Source organism: Lygodium microphyllum, chromosome 10, assembly GCF_053477565.2.
Source record: "Lygodium microphyllum isolate KBCC chromosome 10, Lygodium_microphyllum_v1.1.10, whole genome shotgun sequence".
Classification (NCBI taxonomy): Eukaryota; Viridiplantae; Streptophyta; class Polypodiopsida; order Schizaeales; family Lygodiaceae; genus Lygodium; species Lygodium microphyllum.
In genome coordinates this window covers 696,379-715,848 of record NC_141144.1, presented here as the reverse complement: position 1 = coordinate 715,848, position 19,470 = coordinate 696,379, and the positions used below count along the sequence as shown (strand labels likewise).

General features: G+C 42.7%; 1 protein-coding gene across 3 annotated transcripts in view; it reads left to right on the top strand.

Annotated features, from left to right (window-relative positions):
• The first annotated feature begins 397 nt into the window (after window positions 1–397).
• Window positions 398–19,470, top strand: part of LOC148029627 (zinc finger matrin-type protein) — a 130,293-nt gene continuing 111,220 nt past the window's right edge. For 2 of the 3 annotated variants that reach the window (XM_087685863.1, XM_087685861.1), the window contains exon 1: window positions 400–730. In XM_087685863.1, coding sequence (XP_087541989.1) covers window positions 668–730 — 63 coding nt within the window. In that variant the 5' untranslated portion in view covers window positions 400–667. Of the gene's footprint in view, window positions 731–19,470 lie in introns of all 3 variants that reach the window. The other variant, XM_087685862.1, reaches the window with a different exon arrangement.

Below are 19,470 nucleotides of genomic sequence, written 5' to 3'. Positions count from 1 at the left end.
AGCATGGAGTAATTTGATTGGTTTGCAAACAATAAGTGTGCCCATAAAATGAGATCACAACCAAGTTAATGATCTTGTTTCTCTCTCCCATATATGCAAACATGCCATTTGTGAGAATGAATCACTTACTAGTTTCTTTAAACATGTAATGATTTGTGTTGCTAGGGAAGTGTATCCCAGGGTTTGAACTCATGCACCCACAGTACTCAATACACCCTCAAACCACTAGGCTATGACCCCATTAGCACCACTTATTGCTTTCTTTACAAAGAACCTCATATGTGTAATTGATGTGGATCATGCTCAAGGGTGCTCAAAAGTTAGCCCCCCTAGTGTGTCCCTTCCCTGGCTAGGGACACGCAACCCCAACAACCTAAGAGCGCTTTCCCACACCAGTGTTATCAAAAGACACGTCAAACACACGTTTTTTTCGTCTCGTCTTTTCCACACACAACCTTGGCAGCAATGTTTTTAATGACGTAAAATCCGAACTGCTACACACATTCCTGCTGCTGTCACCGCCAGAGGACGATCCAGATTCCAAACTCTTGTCACAAAAGTAATATTGGCAGAAGCTTTATTTTAGTATTTCAGTTCGAAGTTGGCCCCACAAAGAACACTCGTACACGGGAAAGTCCACGTTCTGATCACAGGCAGATATCTGGAGATGCAACCATGCTTCGTACTCCGCTCCAAGAGCTCGGCGACGATGGCCCCTGTCGAATCGCAGGTAAACCTTAAATCGACGTGCGCGCTTAGAGAGAGAGAGAGAGAGAGAGAGAGAGAGAGAGAGAGATTGATTGATTGATTGATTGATTGACATAAGTCTACCGAGGCCGAGAACGGCCGATGAGACAGAACTTGTACAATGGTAATAGTCCCTCGATATCAAAGTGTGATGTGCTAAATGGTAAAGCTATTTAGTGCATAGCAAAGTGTAAAGTTATTTATGTACAATACAATGCCCATATAGACATACACCAGAAATAACGCCGCCCTCACCATCTTGTCTAGCTCCATTTGGTCAGGAGCAGTAGGTATAGTATGTTATACATTTGTGATGAGAGAGAGAGAGAGAGAGAGAGAGAGAGAGTATTGTATTATGAAAAGGAGAGATTAATGTCTATTGAGATAGAGAAAGGCCTATGAGAGTGGTCAACATTATTTGATATCAAAGTGAGTGTGATATGTGATATAGAGTGCAAAGTGATGTACAAAAGGATGTCAATGTTGGGATAAAAGGTGTGGGTGGATGGAGTATTGAATATTGGCTATGTGATTGGGTGATAGGCTACTATATCTGTCAAGGTAGTGTGAGAGTTGTATGGATGGGGAGTTGGGGTGATATTGGAAGGGGAGAGTAAGCCTTCAAACAAATTTAGCCCTTGGCTTGCTTGGGGAATTGGCCTTCACCTTACTCCTTGGGAGATAAATTTAGCCCCAAACTGAAATAGATTGGTTGGCCTCTTGAATCTCCCTTAAATTCTTCAATTTCAAAAGTTAGAATTCAAGTCTTAGGCCTTCAATTCTAAGTATGCATCCCAAGGCAGTTGTCAACCTCTAATTTCTATTGTAAATTAGAAATTACAGTAGATATTGATTAAAATGTCTTTCTTTGATGACTCAAACTATTGGACAATAGTGAAGGGAGTTGAGAAGTGGTTGGAGAATGAGAGAGAATGCTGTAGAGAGAGAAATTTCTAATTTTTATTATTGCGAAAATCACCTTGAATTTATTGCCACCTTGATTAGGAGAGCCCAACTTGTAGTCATCTTCAGTCTAGGTTCCCAAAATGGCTATCACCGGCCTCCAATTGCTATCACCTACTTGTTTTGGCCCTTCTAGGTCTGATATCTGCCATGTTGTAGGTCTTCAAATAGCTGTTTCTAGCTTTTGGGCAAGTCTCCAATGCTATGGAACAGTTCAATAGCCTCTCTCCCTCTCCAATAGCCTCCTCCTCTCTCATAATGGTTGTAATAGACTCCATCAACTCCCAAAAACGTTTTTTTTAAACTTGCATGGACAAGTTTTGCTAAGTGACAATCTTCTAATCCCATTTTTTAGCACTATCCAGCTTATTAAATGAATTTTTAGAATATTAAATTTGAGAATTAATTTAATAATTATTACAATGCTAAAAAAAATAATATCACTAGTCAATAATCAAATTGGCTAGGCTAACTTGTCTCATAAGTATCCCTTAGCAGTTATTGACCCTTTGACCGACATTAATTAATTAATTAATGCCTAGACTCTAATGTTACTACTAGTAGGCAACGGCATTTAATGCAGTCTAGTACAAGCAGCAGTCAGAATTCAGCCATTTCCTGTGTGGTAATCAAGAGTTTCCGTCTCCTCTAGCATTCTCTCACCTTCTCTAGTCAATTCTGAGATGATCTCAACATTTCCCAGCTGTTTGGAAAAGATCACATTTAATTTATGCTTATTAATTTATTGCTCTGATTAAGTGCTTGGGCATGTATTACCACCCTATTTGAGAAACAGGGCTGGTTTCACAATGACATGTAGATAGTAGGAAGTCCACTCTTGGCTATGTTTTTACATTTGCTGGAGATGCTGTTTCTTGGATATCTGGGATGTAGAAATGCATTGCCTTGTCTACTTTAGAGATCGAGTACATTGCAACCATTGAGGCTTACAAGGAGGCTCTTGCATCTGCTTGTGCTTTTTTCATTCTCACTCTTGCTCACCCTTTTAGGATCCACTACACTAGTGGCTAGTCCATTGATGAACACAGATATCAAGGGGTGGAGAAACTACGCTACCTCGGGAAAAATTCCCTCTCAACCTCCTTGGAGTGATGCTACCAGTGTTGAAAGGGCTTGAGGTTGGTTTGGAAACTGGTAATGGATTCAGCTTTGGTGTGGCTAGAATACCCTTAACTGAGGATGGTGTCATCTTGGATGTAGGTTTAATATTCTAGGCCTTTGAGTGACAATGGTCATCTACATGGTCGGGTTTTTAGCAAAAGATACAAAACCTATTCTTTTTAGGCGAGTAATGCTAGAAGGGTCACTGTGAGGTTTGGACTTTATCACTCTCTTTTTTCTTTAAAGAAGGAGGCTAAGTATTGGCATTGAAACGTGGTTTGTGTTTAGGATCAATGGGGGAGTGTGGAATAAGGTCTAAGTGGGTAGGTGATTCCTTTCCACTCCCCAAGTCCTTTAATAAAGGAGATGACTTATCAGCACAAGTGTGCAGGAGGGGGGTTCCCCATACAATAGGACCAGAGGATAGGGAGTGACACTCGTGGATATGGTGGAGATACATAGTGCATGGGTGGTATTCCTGGTAGCAAAGCACCTAGGTGCAAAGTGGTACACCTCTGAGTGTCTAGTGTCGGCCTAAAACCCAAATGTACATCGAAGACAACGTGAGCTAAGACAGGATAACCTATGAGGTCTAAAATAGGTGTCCAGATTGAATGTAGAGGAATTGAAATATGAAGTGAAAGTGGGAGGAAAAGGCAAGAAGTGCGAAGGTGAATGTGAAGCACCAAATGCATACTCCAATGAAATAGAAGATAAAGGATTACCTTGTGAAACATCTCTGACATAGAGTTTTCTTCTAAAATAGATTAGTACTAAATTGGGTCTCCTAGATCACTTACAGTTGGCCATTGCATGCTTTAAGGGCTAGTATAGATTCTGAAGTGATGCTACTAGGGTTTGCACTGAGATGACACGAAATGTACAAATACGACTAAAACACAAGAACTCAGAAGTGAATGAATCAATGGTGTATTTGAATATAAGATATCTAGAGTGCTCAAAGACAGGCCAATGGGAGTAGTTGGAGAGTGACGTATACTGAAGATGGATCTCGAGATCTGTAACCACCAGTCGAAGATGAAAGTGGAAGGGTAGCAGGCTCGAAACCAAAATGTAGCAGTTTGGAAGCTGAATATTATAAATATTTTAGTATATCACTTGTGGATGTTGAGCTAAAGCAAACTTTACAGCTGATTAGCATTTTTAAACAGCTCCAAAACACACTTAATTAATGAAAAATGCAAAACTTGTGCACGGTTCGAGAGAGTTTCAATGGTCCATCTATAAATAGATAGGCTACCTACCATTCAGCCTTATCCCTTTTGTATAGGTTCTCACTCCTTTTGTGCAAATTTCATCCAACAGTCTTCATCCACGTGGTGGTTCTCCATTTGCGATGGCTGCCACACCTTCCCACAGCTCCTGCAATGCATGGCATCTTCATCCATTCTTGCCGCCCTCCCTCTAGTTGCGTTTGGCATCACTATCATTGCTAGCCCCTCTTGTTGCTTGCGTTTGGACTCTACAATCCCTAGTGATAGGTGGGCACCCTTCTTCATCCTCTAGGCGACCTTGTGTTGTCTATGTTTGGCCTTCATCTCACTTGGTGGCAGCTGGCGTGCTTCTCCATCCTCCTGGCGGCTCTGCTATTGTTGCGTTTGCAACCATCTAGTGTCGCCACTCTCCTCAGGCATCATCCTTGTAGTCGTCTGACTCTCTAGTGATCAGCGTTTGGTGTTTCCTTGCCTTTTGTCACTCCGACTAGTGGTCATAGCACTTGGGATCCATCTCCAATGGACGTCACTCTCCGAAACTCCATTGCTCTGCCCTTGGGCATTTTGTACACTCTTACATTCATTTACATCATTCATTTACTTTAGAGTTTCTTCTCTCCGTGTTTGGGTTCTAAGTTTTGTGTGGTGCATTTTGCATTTAGGGTTTGAGTTTTGCTTGTCTCTATTTGAGTCTTTGTGTTTTAGTTGTGGTCGTACATACTGTGTTTCCTCAGTGTAAACCTTGGTATATCTTCACATGGTATCAGTGCTGGTACTCTTTTAAAGACTATCATGTGGTGATTGTGGAGGCTACTCTTTGTGCAAGACTCACGTGCGACTCAATTCTGACTCGTAATGTCTCAGGCACCTTCTTTTGGGGATCCTATGATGCCCTATTAGGCTTCTCCATCATTGGAGGCTTTGAAAAGGCATTATGATCTTGAGGAGGAGGTAGATACACCTTCACCTTTACCGTCTTGTTCTCCACATTTTGGTCATCTTACAGAGGAAGAGTGCTTGCGCATCACGCACAGTTCAGTTTACACCCCTCCAACCAGTGCTACTAGTCCATTTGGACTGATTGGTGAGACTAGCCATCTCTCTGATCTTGGAGGGACCATGACATTTGGCATGTCTGGTGATCCATCTCCTTCATCTCAGCCAGGCTCTATATTAGGTTTATATAATCATTTTGAGTTGTATGAGTCACTCTACCATCTGTTTCATTTGAGGAAGTAAACCACACTTCTCAATTCCCTCCCATCCCACCACTATCTTTTTCACATTTTGATCTACTCACATCTTTGTTTCAAAATCTTGGATTATACTTGTCACGGGGATGTGAAATTTTGAGATGCTTTAATCTTGTTGATAACATTTGATTAAGTTATTAATCAAATGTGCAAGGTTTGTTTAGCACATGTTGCACATGGTAGTTATTCCATGGTAATAGGCCAAGAACCCCGGCGATGCAGTGAGTGTCAAAGGCAAAAGTTACGATAAGTTATACCAACTGGGTTTTGGTGGTTAGTTGGTGTCAATTTTGACCCTAGGTAGTTGTTTGGCCATTAAGTATCAGTGGTGACATTAGGAACTAGCATTAACTAATTAATTAATGCCAATCTAAGGGTCAATAGAGGTTGCAGATCATTCTAGGTTGTAAATGGCCTAACCAATTTAATTATGGATGGGCATATTTAATTTTAGGTAGGGTTAGAAGGATTGAAATTAATTTTCAAAATTATTTAATGCTGAAAATTAATTTAATGATTGAATAATGCTGAAAAATGGATTTGGAAGATTGCTACTTGGCACATTTACCCATGCAATTGAGAAAAAATGTTTTTGGCCCTGGTTTGAGCCATTCAAGGCATTCGGTCTACAAAAGAGAGGAAGGGGATGTTGCTGGTGTGTTGGGGGAACTTTAGGGGCAGCTAGGAGTACGAGAAGACCGTTTAGGAGCAGGGGACAGCAGTTCCAGCCCTCTCAAGTGCAGGCGACAGCAGCCAAGGGCTGACGATAGCATTTATTGCCCTTGTTGTAGTAGGCGATTGCATTAAATGCAGTCTGATACATGCAGCAATCAGATTTCAGCTATTTCCCGTGTGGGAAATCAGGGAATTCTCTCTCTCTAGCTTTCTCTTACCCTCTCTCAGAAGATCTCAGTATTTCCCAAACATTTTTAGATCTCAGTCAAATTTGGTGGACAACAAGGAAAATTCTGTTGTAAACCCTAAATTTATGCAAAAATTAGGGTTTAGCAGCCACTTTGGGACTTGTGCCAATAAGAGAAGGCATTGTACGCTGAAATCAGCATTTGCAATTTGTTGTATTGATAGGGATTTTAGATGCTAGTCCATCCATTGTGATTTGGGGCAGCATTTGGCTAGTTGGTGGTTCCATTTGTGTAAGTCCTGGGTGAAAATCCGGCCGCCACCCATAAAATTAACTTTCCACAAAAAACACACACACACACAACAACATCCTCCTTGTAGGGCTTGGTAGGCCACTGGGCAATCGATGAGCACCCTTTGTCCGATACCCTATCCTCTCTGGGGTGACTACTTGGACTCTCTTGGTAAGATAAACATCGCCTCTGTAGTCTTGGTAGGCCATTGGGCAGCTGACATTTGCCGTTTGTTCGATGTCTTCGATGCTTTTGGGAGGGATGCCTTGGGGTTAACATTGTAGACCTTTCCTTTCGGCTCAGTTTTGGGCCTGAGAGGGAGTGTAATGCTAAAACACACTTTACAGTTGATTAGGATTTTTACCCCAAAACATGCTTAATCAATGAAAAACACAAAATTGATACACGGTTCAAGAGAGTTTCGATGGTATCCCAAAACCCTAATTTTTTGGGGCAACCTTTAACATCTATAAATAGATAGGTTGCCCACCATTCAGCCTTATCCCTTTTGTGCAGGTTCTCACTCCTCTTGTGCAGATTTCAGCCAACAGTCTTTATCCACATGGTGGTTCTCCATTTGCGATGGTTGCTACACCTTTCATAGCTCCTCCAGTGCTTGGTGTCTTCATCCACTGCTACTGCCCATTGTCTAGTGCCCTTCCTCCAACTGTGTTCGGCGTCACTGTCATCGCCAGTCCCTCTTGTTGCTTGCATTTGGACTTTACAGTCCCTAGTGACAGGTGATAGCCCTTCTTTATCCTCCAGGCAACCTTCTGTTGTTTGTGTTTAGTCTTCACCTCACGTGGCGGTAGTTGGCATGCTTCTCCATTCTCTTGGTTGTTGGGAAACACAGATCTAGAGCTATGCTAGCTATGGCGGATGGAGGTTATAAACATGAAATATGATTGAGATAAAGACTTGTAACTCAAGTGAATTAGGTTCCAAGATAGATTAACTTGAACTCATAAACACAATCTTGAGTGACATAGAATTATAGTACGCTTCTTGAGATGAGTATCAAGTACATGTCTTTATAGCTTTTTGGATAGTACCACTTTTCTTCTCTATGCTTATGGGATTTTGGACATCTCTTCCTAGAGCTTCTAGAACATATATCTTTGTCATATCTCTCATACAAAACCATTTATGGGCAAGTCTCTATATCAGGCATCATTTGCTATTCTCAATACCCCCCTCAAATGATGAGTTCCTACACCTGCTGGCATTTGCCCCCCCTACATGCAGACATGGACCAGGAGACTAGCTCTTTGGTAGCCTTAGTTAGGTCAAGCTTGAAACTTTACATTTTCAGTAGAGTTTGTTACATCCACTATGGGAAGCAGATCCACTAAGGGAAAACGAGATTCATGATGGAGTTTTTTTGCAAAACATTTTGTTTGTCGTAGCAGAAAGTATCTTCTTCTTCATGCTTCTTTGGCTTTCTCGAATTTCTTCTTTGTCTTCATGCTCTTTTTGTTCGTTGTGCTACTTATCCCTTTTGTTGGTGCGTGGTACTTCTCTTTTTGCTTTAGTCTTCTTAACACGGTCGTTTTGCTTCATGCTTTTACAAGTGAACACACTGATGGGTACATGGGCTTGGTTTGACAAACTTATACATGAGATGAATTTCAGGATACATGAATTTTTGGATTTTATTTGGCTCAATAGATAGACAATCACTGAAAAGGCTTGACATGGCAATGGATTTTGGAGAAGTGTAGGTGTGAATAAGTAAGTGTGGAAGAGAGAGAATGAGTTGGTGTGAATGGCCTTTAAGGGCTAAGGCTTAAGTGTGGAAGAGAGAGGATGAGTTGGTGTGAATGGCCTTTAAGGGCTAAGGCTTTAATCTTAGTATTAGCCTTTAAGAAAAAAAACAAAACGAAGATAATGTCGAGTTGCATAAGAAAATGAGATTGGTTAGTCTGCTTCCACATAGCAGACATCACAGTCCCGCCTGAATACCCAGTTGGTTGCCCAGTCAGCCCTCTTCATGGGTTCTCGTGTAGCCAGCTCTCCCCCTTAAACAATAATGGAGACCCTTCTTTGTCTTTAGTAGAAACCCCTCTACCTCGGGCCTTCAATCACTGCTCTCTTTCCAATTCCTAAGACATTGCACCTTCTCATCGTGAAATAGCAGCAGCGGCCCGTCTTTCCCTTTCAATCCAGACACCGGGCTCATCTACAGTAGAAGGTTGACTTGGAGATGGTCCTAGCTAATCACTCTAAGATGTTGACCTTTCCTTTCCACAGGCTATGGCCCCCTTAGCCAGAGCCCACCTCACAATTAAAACTATTGCCCCATAATCCGGTCGAGATCCCCTTTCACTGTGCTGTCCACCTGGCCCCTCTTTGATCGCCTGCTCCTTATGTATATTTTTGGACTTGGAAGCTTGAGAGAGACAAGAGGACTCTCTGATCTATGAGGTTTCCTGCAAACGCTATTAGGTACACCTTCAGTCCTTCTAGTGTTGCATCAACTTGATGTCGTAAACCTTGTAAAATCAAATCACAAAAGGCTTTGCCCTTCTCGGATGGTCCACCAGCCTCGAGCTTCTAGCTTCTCTCTACACTCGCTGCAGAAACTCCTCTTGGCCCTTTATAACTTCCTTTTCATTCTGCAGCGTGCGGCTCCAAGCCTTCCCCTAGTTTCCGAACCACCTCAGCCTCATGACTAGTCTGCTCCTTCCTGTATTTGAGAAGCCGTGGTCGCCTGATGGCACTTGGAGACGATGCCCTCCTTGGCCTTCTCAGCCTTTTCGACATAGACTTGCCAGTTAATGAAGCTCTACCAAGCTTCTTGATTGCCTTGAGCAGCACCTTCTTTCTTGAGCTCTTCCAGCAGTACCTCCTTCCTTGAGCTTCTTTGCCTGGTACACACACTTGATGTTGGATGGCTTGAGAGATAGGAATGGAAGTGGACCTATACAAGGAGAAGATTGAAAAAGGGACAAATTGTAGAGCTTGCAAAGAAAAAGAAATCACACCACTAGCTACCTAGCTCAGCCAGACTTGTAACTCAAGTGAATTAGGTTCCAAGATAGATTAACTTGGACTCATAAACACAATCTTGAGTGATACAGAATGATAGTACTCTTCTTGAGATGAGTGTCAAGTACATGTCTTTATAGCTTTTTGGATAGTACCACACTTTTCTTCTCTGTGCTTATGGGATTTTGGACATCTCTTCCTAGAGCTTCTAGAGCATACATCTTTGTCATATCTCTCATACAAAACCATTTATGGGCAAGCCTCTATATCAGGCATCATTTGCTATTCTCAACATTGGTGGCTCTCCTATTGTTGCATTTGCAAAAATCTAGTGTTGCCACCCTCCTTAGGTATCATCCTTGTAGTCACCTTAGTCTCCTGATTCTCTTGTGATCAGCGTTTGGTGTTTCCTTGCCTTTCGTCACTCCGACTGGTGGTCATAGCACTTGGGATCCGTCTATGGTGGACTTCACTCTCCGACACTCCATTGCTCTGCCCTTGGGCATTCTGTATACTCTTCCATTCATTTATATCATTCATTCACTTCAGAGTTTCTTCTCTCTGTGTTTGTCTCTATGCTTGAGTTTTGAGTTTTGCGTTTAGGGTTTGAGTTTTGCTTGTCTCTATTTGAGTCTTTGTGTTTCAGTCGTGGTTGTACATGTTGTGTTTCCTCAATGCAAACCCTAGCATATCTTCACAGTTGGAGGTTGATAAAAACTAGGTAATAGTAGAGGAAGAGAGTGTTTGATAGAGGGTGGTCTACACAACCTGAAAACACAGGCATCAAAGGTGTGGTGATGACATTAGCAACTGGCGAGGCCTGAAGGATGCAAACACAGTTGTCACACACCTCCTAGCATTGGCTGAAAGTTGGACGCTAGGGGTTGAGTGAACGTGTCTGTAGTCAATAAGGGTTGATAGTGATGATGACCTATAAGACAAGGGATGGCTTGAATGGTGGACAGCTTGTCTATTTCTAGATGAGTGGATCCTCCCAAATTAGGGTTTGACTTATGGGACACAAACACCCTCTAGGACTGCGCATTGTTTAATTAAACTTTAGGTAATGTGCATTTTTTGGGGCTGATTAAAAGAACTAATCAATTTATAAGCTAGGGTATCGGACAAAGGGTGCACATTGGCTACCCAATGGCCTACCAAGACTATAGAGGTGATGGTTATCTTACATCAAGAGTCCAAAGGGTCACCCTAGAGAGGCAAAGGTGCTCGTTGATTGCCTAATGGCCTATCAGGACCTACAAAGGCGGATGGAAAGTCTTTGAATAAAAAAAGCTCTTCCAATAACCCACGGGTGCTGGTGACAAAGGAAAAGGGTGAAGAATAATGGAGGTGTGGTGGTAAAAGAACTGCTAGTGGAAATAGGTCAAGATCCACTTAGGGGTGCTTTGCATAATGACATGCATAGAGGTATCCTACATGATGAGAATGTGCATGTAGTAAGTGCCACTTAATGTCCCTTGTGGAAAATTATTCACTTGCCCAAGCGCCCTTTTATAGAGATGAGTATGATTGTGCAATGCAAAGGGAAGGTACAAGAGGAAGGGAGGCCGATGTTGAAGACAAATGCTGAAACCTGTAGAATATCGAGGGTGGGAATCCCCTCTCAACCATGGATGTCAATATTGAAGGAGAAAGAGGAACTTGATGTTCGTCTTTGTGTGGTGCCGAGAACCATGAAGAAGGATGTGGATGAAGCACCCCAATTGGAAGAGCTAGGGAGAACCTACCATTGTGATAATATCAATAGATGTCACAAGATTTACATTGGGAGGGAAAGTCTCCATGCTGGTAGAAGAGCAAGTCTCCAAGGAAGATGAAACCACAAAGAAATGGTGAACTTCCAATGCCTTCAAGGATTGGTGCAAACTTGCATGTTAGTCCTAGATTGAAATACAAAACTGTGCAAAAGAGATAAGAATCTGTAAAAACAAGAGCTTCTTAGTGAGATGCTTCAAACAAGAACAAAACAAAAAGTAAAGCTAAAATGAAGAAAGAGATGTGTGAATGCAATAGAAGGTAAATGAAGGAAATCCTAATGGCTAAGTAGTCTATGGGCCTAACTCATTGGCCTAAGGAACCAAGGGTACTAAGTAATATGAGATTAGTTTGGTGTATCCTAAGTGGGCTAGCCTAAGTGTGGCCACCATCATGCAAAGCCATCAGCAAGTCTCTACCAACAATGAAATTCATGTTGAGGCGGGGAAATGGTCTTGGGGGGGGGGTTTTGCAGTAGGAGACCTTCGAATGGAGGCAAAGAGTGCGAAGGGAGTGATGTTAGTAGACTTTAGAAGTACTGTTAGGCAGGGGTGGATGAGGTTGTCCATGTGCCACACGTCCAATGGCATGTGTGCTAGGAGTGGATGGGGCAGCAGTTGGAGGTGTAAGCCCCACTTGATTTTTCACATGGAGTGGAGGCAATTGCGGCGTGCTGTGATTCCTTAGGCGGGAGACCTTGGGCCTTAGTGTGACACTCCTCATCTACATGGCCCGATCTCTGGTAGTGTGTGAAAAATTGATTTTTAAAAGGGAGTTGTTGCCGGATGGGTTTGGTTTCTTTAGTGTCTTTGGTTTCGTTTGAGGAAGGGGTGCCACCCTTCTTTTGAGTTGCCTTCCCAATTTGAGACTTCTTGCCATCTCATGTGTTCCCCTTCATATAAATGGTTACTAAAGATCCCTCTGAATAGGAAAATGGAGTCTTCTTGTGGACTTGGTCATGCGACCTCGCTTAAGGCAAGAAATGGCATTCTAACACATAGAAGGTCGGCAATCGGGGCAACGGAATAATGTGCTGCATAAAGTGAAAGTATTTAGAAGGCAACTTCTTTAAAAAGAATGTAACCAGATTGTCGTCTAACCTCAGTGAGCAAGTAGTGGTGTAACTCAATGCGTAACGGCCTATATTCAACTAACTTGACTTTTAGATCATCCCCTTCTTTACATCCCAGTATTATCTAGCCATTCAAATACAATCTATCCAAGATATAGAAAACTCATGCAGCTCATAATCGAGATTGATACGTCGGGTTCAATCTCTCATCACATAGCAGTAAAAAAGATAACACAAATGATTGGATATTAAGGGAAAGTGCTATAACTAAGAGTGGAACTTAGGAAGCAACCCTTTTGACATCGGTTTTGGAATTGCGAGCTCTCCATTGATGCATGTGGTTAGGGTGGGCCAACTTAGGAATTGGCATAGGCTGTAAACCGCAAAGACCTTGACACATGAGCATTTGCTGCATTAAAACTATTAGCAGTCTAGTCAGTTCATGTGTGAGTTTGGGTCAGGGTATTTAGACATTTTATTATGGCCATTATGATGAGTATTTAGGCATTTATTGCTGGCCGATTTGCTACCATTTATGGCACTATTTTGGCGCTCCCTCCTTAGTCAATCATTCATCACCTACATGTTCTTTTGGAGAGAGGGAGTTTGTACCATTGCCTATGCAGCCAATGACTCACTATTGTATGCGACTATCTCGTGTTTGGTATATGGATTCCATTTCCCGAGCAGTCTTTTGAGTTCTCTTCTTTGTGGTGTTCTTCTATGTTTTTCTCTTTTGTCCTTGTGTTTAGCAGTTTATTACAACATATGTTTATGCTTCCATTGCTATATCCAGTTTTGACATGGTATCAAATTTTAGGATCTACGCTCTTGCTGCTGTTTTTTGCTGATTGCAGGTCCTCCACTGCTGATTACTGATCCTCTTTGTCTGTTGCATTTGGGCGACCAGTTCCAGGGACCTTTCAGCCATCAAAAAATTGTGTTTTGCTGCTACGTTCATCTCACAAGCTGCCCTGACTGCATTTAGTGCCATTGCTGCCTATGTTTTCTGATTTTCTGCATTATATTATTGCTGGTGACTGCAGTCAATGCCTCTTTTGTGTGTGTTTTGGCTTGCAGCCTTTGTGTTTTCAGCCTCTTGGGCTCTTGAAGGCTGGGTGATAGCATTTCCTATCACATAGGGATGTGAAATTTTTGGATGCTTTGCTTGTGCTAGAGACATTTGATTGATTTAATAATCAAATGTGTAATGTTGAGATGCACATGTGATGTGCAAACATTTCACAGTATAGGCCCAAGGCCATGAGGAAATAGTGGGAGTCAAAGGCAAAAGTTGTAACAAGTTATGTCAGCTAGGTTCTAGGTGAATGTTAGTATTAGTTGGCCCCAATACAATTAATTGGCCTATAAGTGCCAATGGTGACACTAGGGATTAGGCATTAATCAATTAATTGATTAATGCATGTCCATGGGTCATTTAAGGCTTGGGACCAATTGGGGTTGCAAATGACCTAGCCAATCAATTTATGGATGGGGACATCGAATTTTTGCAGGGTCAAAAAGGGCCGAATTAATTTTCAGAATTAATTAATTCTGAAAATTAATTAAATGGCTGAACATTGCTGGAAAATGGAAAAAGAAGGCTGCCACTTGGCAAAAATTCCCATACAAGAGGGGAGAAGGTTGTTTGGGGTTGGTGGAGTCTCATTCTGTGCATGGGGGTTGAGAGAAGGCTGCTGATCATTTTCCATGCTGTGGAGGACTTTTCAAAGGCTAGCGAGTGCAGCAAATGACCCATTAGGAGCAGGCGCCATCATTTTTGACAACTTCAGCAGCTGGTGATAGTAGTTTTTGGCTCTCCAAATAGTAGACAACTTTTGAGCAGTCTCTAGTAGGGCAGCAGCCATTTTGAAGAGTGTCCCGCAAAGAAATTCAGATATTTCTCTTTCTACGGCATTCTCTCACCTTCTCTAGCTTATGCTATGATATTCTTAGCCATCAGCCATTTGGAGCAAATCTCAGCCAAATTTGGTGGACATTAAGAGAATTTCTGCTGTAAACCCTAATTGCAGCAGGAATTAGAGTTTACCAGCAACCTTGGGACTCATGCTAGCAATTAGAGGCATGGAAGACTAAAATCAATAGCTGGAATTCGAGGAACTGCCAAAGATTTCAGATGCCAATCCATCCCCATTTGGCCAGCCAAGGGTCAATTTTGGACAAGTCATGGTTGAAGATTGAGGGGTGAACTGATCAAAAGGCTTGCTGATCATTTATGACAGCAAGGGTCATTTGAATTAGGAGAGGAGATTGAAGAATCTAGGTTGTACTCCATCCAATTGCAATATAAGATAAAGAAATGTTGCAAGGGACGTGAGTTTTGGGCCCAACAAGATGTCCAATGTCCAATATTTTATGGTAAAGTGTGCATTTCAGTTTTTGTGAATTTGTTAATTGCTGTGATTAAGTGCTTGTTCAGGTTTTCACCATTGTTTCCAAGAAGAAAGACTAATTTCATGGTTCCATTGCTGGGACACCGTCAAATCCTTTGACTCGGTGGACTCGAGGCACCTGATTGCAAGCCAAAAGATTTATGCTAGTGCTGAATTTATTCTCAACCGAGTAATTATAGCAAGATGTTATCATATAGTGAGATGGAATTAAGCAGTGATGATGCCTCATAGTATGAACATTTACATGGGGAAGAAGGAAATGCAATGCTTGACCTTGGACAAGGCTCATAGCATGGATAGTAAGTTGAGAATGTTGCTGCTTGGTCAAGATACAGGGCTTTCAAGGTAGAATGATACTGATGACCAGCAACAAGGGGAAGAGGAATTTGATGACCAATTTAAAAATCGAATGAGAACAACAACAAATCTCTTTGCTAAATTGGCATAGAATCCTTAGTTCACTCGATTTTGAATGCTCCAATGAAGGACAACAAGGGCAAGAAGAGGAAATCATCTTCTACACCTTCGGGATAGCAAGATGCATTGAAGAAAATGCCAAAGCCTTCTTATGAAGCTCCTAATGATGATAATGAAGAAAAGCAGTTGGTGCCAACAGGGCAAGGTATGCAAATGCAAGGCCATCATGGAAGTGCCAATCCAATGGATTTTGGATAATCGGACATGCATGCAATGATGGGGTAGCGAGGATACTTTAGTGGTGGCACTATTTTCCATGCTATGGTGGGTTAGTGATCGCATACGGGAATATATGGCATAACTCCTTATGGTATGCAACAACCTATGCATGGTGGGCAAGGCCCAATGTATTTGGAAATGGCTAGTAATATACATAACCCTATGTATGGCAGCATTGGTTTGATGCCTGGGACCCAAAGTGGCATGTTTGGTAATGCATCTGCACCTCGAAATGCTTATGGGATTCAAGGAATGAGTGCTGGTGATGCAAATGCTTCCTTTGGTATTGGTCATGATGTAAATACAACAAATGTACCCTTTTTGCAACAGCCAGTGTATGGCACTTGACTCCCAAAGGGGCAGAAAAAGACTATGATGAGGGTTGAAAAGGGGTGAAGTTTGAGTCCTTCAATGGTACACAAGATAGGCTCAAAGCCTTGACTTTTATTTAGTAGTTTGATGCAGCCTATTCGAGGGAATTCTTCACTGAATCCTCTAAGATTTGGAAGGCAGCCATTTTCTTTAAGGGGAATGCATTATATGTCAGAAGTGGAGCAGTGGTGGAAGCATAAACATGTGCTGAAATAAACTGTTGAAACACGAGACAAAAAGAAAAGAAAGAAAGAACACGATACAGATGAGAACTCAGATGTATGCATGGGAAATGGAATCCATATATCTGAATACGAGACAGTCGCATACAACAATGAGTCACTGGCTGCGTGGGCACTGGCACTGGCTCCTCTCTCCACAGAGTCTACAGATGGTGAAGAAGATGATGAGACTGAGGAGGAGCACTGAGTATAAATAGGCTGAAAAAGTAGAGAGCAATAATGCTGGTCAGACAGCATTAATGCTGGCCGACTGGTGCATAAAAATGCTCCACTGGCATAAAATGCCACAGGAGAAAAAAACCTAAAATACCTAATAAAAATGCCCAGCCCAGATCAAGCTCAGACTCACACATGAGCTGACAAATACTCTGCTAACACCCTCTCTCAGATCATGGGTGATCTGATACAATACAATAGTACAATGAAAAGGGATCAGAAACTATACAACATAGAACCACCAAGTAGAACCATGGATACCCAAGTAGTGGGTGATCAAGCCACCACCAAGGTGCCTCGGAGAGAACCTGATGTCGATGTTGATCGTACCAAACACCGGAAAATAGAGAAGATCATAGCATGTCTCTATGTCCTGCACCAATGTCTCGCAGTAGCATACAAGACCATCCTGTCAAAAATGCCCCTGAACATAGGTGACCATGGATTCCCCGCCTTTGGCCAGACCGCCAAAGTGTCCCCTCATGTGAGCTCCAGACGAAAGCCTCCCGCTCTCTGTTAGATAACCAGCTCATCATGAACCTGAATGTCAATCCCAGCTCCAGGATTTGATTCCGCCAGACGGAAGTCGATGCGTCAGGGACATCCCTCTCTGGAACCTGTGCACCTGTATAAAAGTATAGATGAGGCGCGACTGCCCCATTTGAACACCCACTCACACTCCCTCTCTGGCACAAGAGAGTCGTGAGGGATGACCTCATCACCACCACTAGAAAGCAGCCGAGGAAGGCGCCACCAAGCCCTTCCCGCGATCCGAACAAGAGGATCCCTTCCGCGCCTTGGACTTCACCTTGGGCGGAGGATCTGAGTCGGAGTCTGATGAAGGAGAGGACTTATCGGTAGAGTCAACATCCCGCTTCGTCTTCTGCTCCTTCTTCTTGGAAGCCGCTAACGTCTTGCAGTCCTTTCGCAAATGTCCCTTCTTGCCACAGTGGTAACACTGGGCCTTTGACTTCTTCTTCCCGTCACCCCTCTCTGAAGCTACATAAGCCTCACCTCCATAATGTGCCAGAAGCCGCCTCTGTAATCTCAAGGATGTCTCATGCTCAAGAAGCATCGAGGTCATATGTGTAAAACTGACAGGAGTCGATGATGTCTGCGCCCGCAAAGCATTGGCCATTCCATGAAACTCCGGGGGGAGCTTGTAGAGGACCATCCCGACGAGATGTGCCTTGGGAAGAGCAGATTGCATGTGCCGAAGCTGGTCCTGTACTTCAGGAGATGTCCTTCAGGAGGTAACCACCGGTAAGACCGCTTTAGAAATACACCGAAGCAACGCCGAGTAAGCACGGGCATCGTCCGAGTCCCATGTGAGCACCGCTTCCTCATGGTTGTCCTCATCAAAGTCTTCAGGAAGAGGAAAAGGACGGAGAGGTCGAGCAATAGCTCCACAGACGATGTACCATAACCGCTTCTGCACAAACCAAGCTTTCATGACAGCACTCCATGTGAGATAATCAGGTCCATGTAACTTATCATCAGTGGAAGTGCACGGAGGAGCCATATGGAGAGGATAAGAAGAGAAGTAGAGAAGAGATGGAATTGAGAGAGGAAACACAGCCAAAACACAAGCACAGACTGCAGAAAATGAGAGTTCACATGCAATATAACCCAAAATCTGATTAATAGAAGACAAAATTTGCTGTAGAAAGTCAAAAAATCAGTCAAAAACTGCCAAAAACAGCAAAAACGGCCTGAATTAACAGTCACCCAGCCACGAGAGATACGGAATCAGCAAAACGCAGGCTGTAAACTGGAGAAAAGCAGGTAGAAAACTGTCGCCAGCAGCTGCAGATGAAAAACGCAGGCAGCAGAGGGTGCGTAGGCAACAGACGATGGCAAGACTGCAAAAAACGCAGGCTGAAAACAGCCCTAAAACAGGTCGCCTGGCTGCGATAGCAGTCGTCTGATCAGTAGGGGTACAAAACCGTCCTGAAATCAGCAAGAAAACACAGCAGAAACACACATCTTGAAAACTGATACCATGTCAGAAGTGGAGCAGTGGTGGAAGCATAAACATGTGCTGAAATAAACTGTTGAAACACGAGATAAAAAGAAAAGAAAGAAAGAACACGATATAGATGAGAACTCAGATGTATGCATGGGAAATGGAATCCATATATCTGAATACGAGATAGTCGCATACAACAGTGAGTCACTGGCTGCGTGGGCACTGGCACTGGCTCCTCTCTCCACAGAGTCTACAGATGGTGAAGATGATGAGACTGAGGAGGAGCACTGAGTATAAATAGGCTGAAAAAGTGGGGAGCAATAATGCTGGTCAGACAGCATTAATGCTGGCCGATTGGTGCATAAAAATGCTCCACTGGCATAAAATGCCACACGAGAAAAAAACCTAAAATACCTAATAAAAATGCCCAGCCCAGATCAAGCTCAGACTCACACATGAGCTGACAAATACTCTGCTAACATTATAATGGTGGTCCATGCTCTTAATGCAAGGTAGAGACCGTCAACATGGGTACAATTCAAGCAAATATTTGCATTGAATTGGTTGACTAGTAACTTCTTATCATCTAGTCCTCTTCATGAGCAAGTGGAAAAGTATGTATGTGGGCTTCCTAAGGAAAGTAGGGTTTTTTACATTAAATCCACTGTGTCTAGTATGTCTCAACTCATAAAGATTGCTGCTACAATTGATACATTGCTATGTGGGAAGGATTTGGGCTTCCAAGAAAGTAGGGAGAAGTCGAATAAGTTGTCAAAGGTTGAGAAAAGGGACAGATCTGAAAATCAGCCTGAAAAGAGGTCAAAATAGCAATGAAAGGGTTGGAAATCAGCTGCACAATGTAGGGAATTAAGAGCTACAAATAAATGCTTTGTTTGTGAATAGGAGGGATACATCGCTAAGGGCTGTCTCAATAGGCAGCAAGCTGCAAAATCAGAAAATGAGGGAGATCCTTAGGGTAAGAAGCCTGAAACATGAGTTGGATTGATATCAGATGTTGTTAGTGATCAGCCCAATGATGATGCCATTGAGTTATGCAGAGCATGGGGCAAAATCAGAGATTAGCATGATTTGATTTTCTTTGATAATGGAGCACGAACTAACTTTATCTCTATGGATATGGCAGCCCGTCTAGAGGATGAGATGGGATCCATGGGGGAAGTTGGTATGGTATGCAAGGGCTATGCACAGCTTGTGACACCGCTCATTGGAAAGCTTTGTTTGCACATTCAG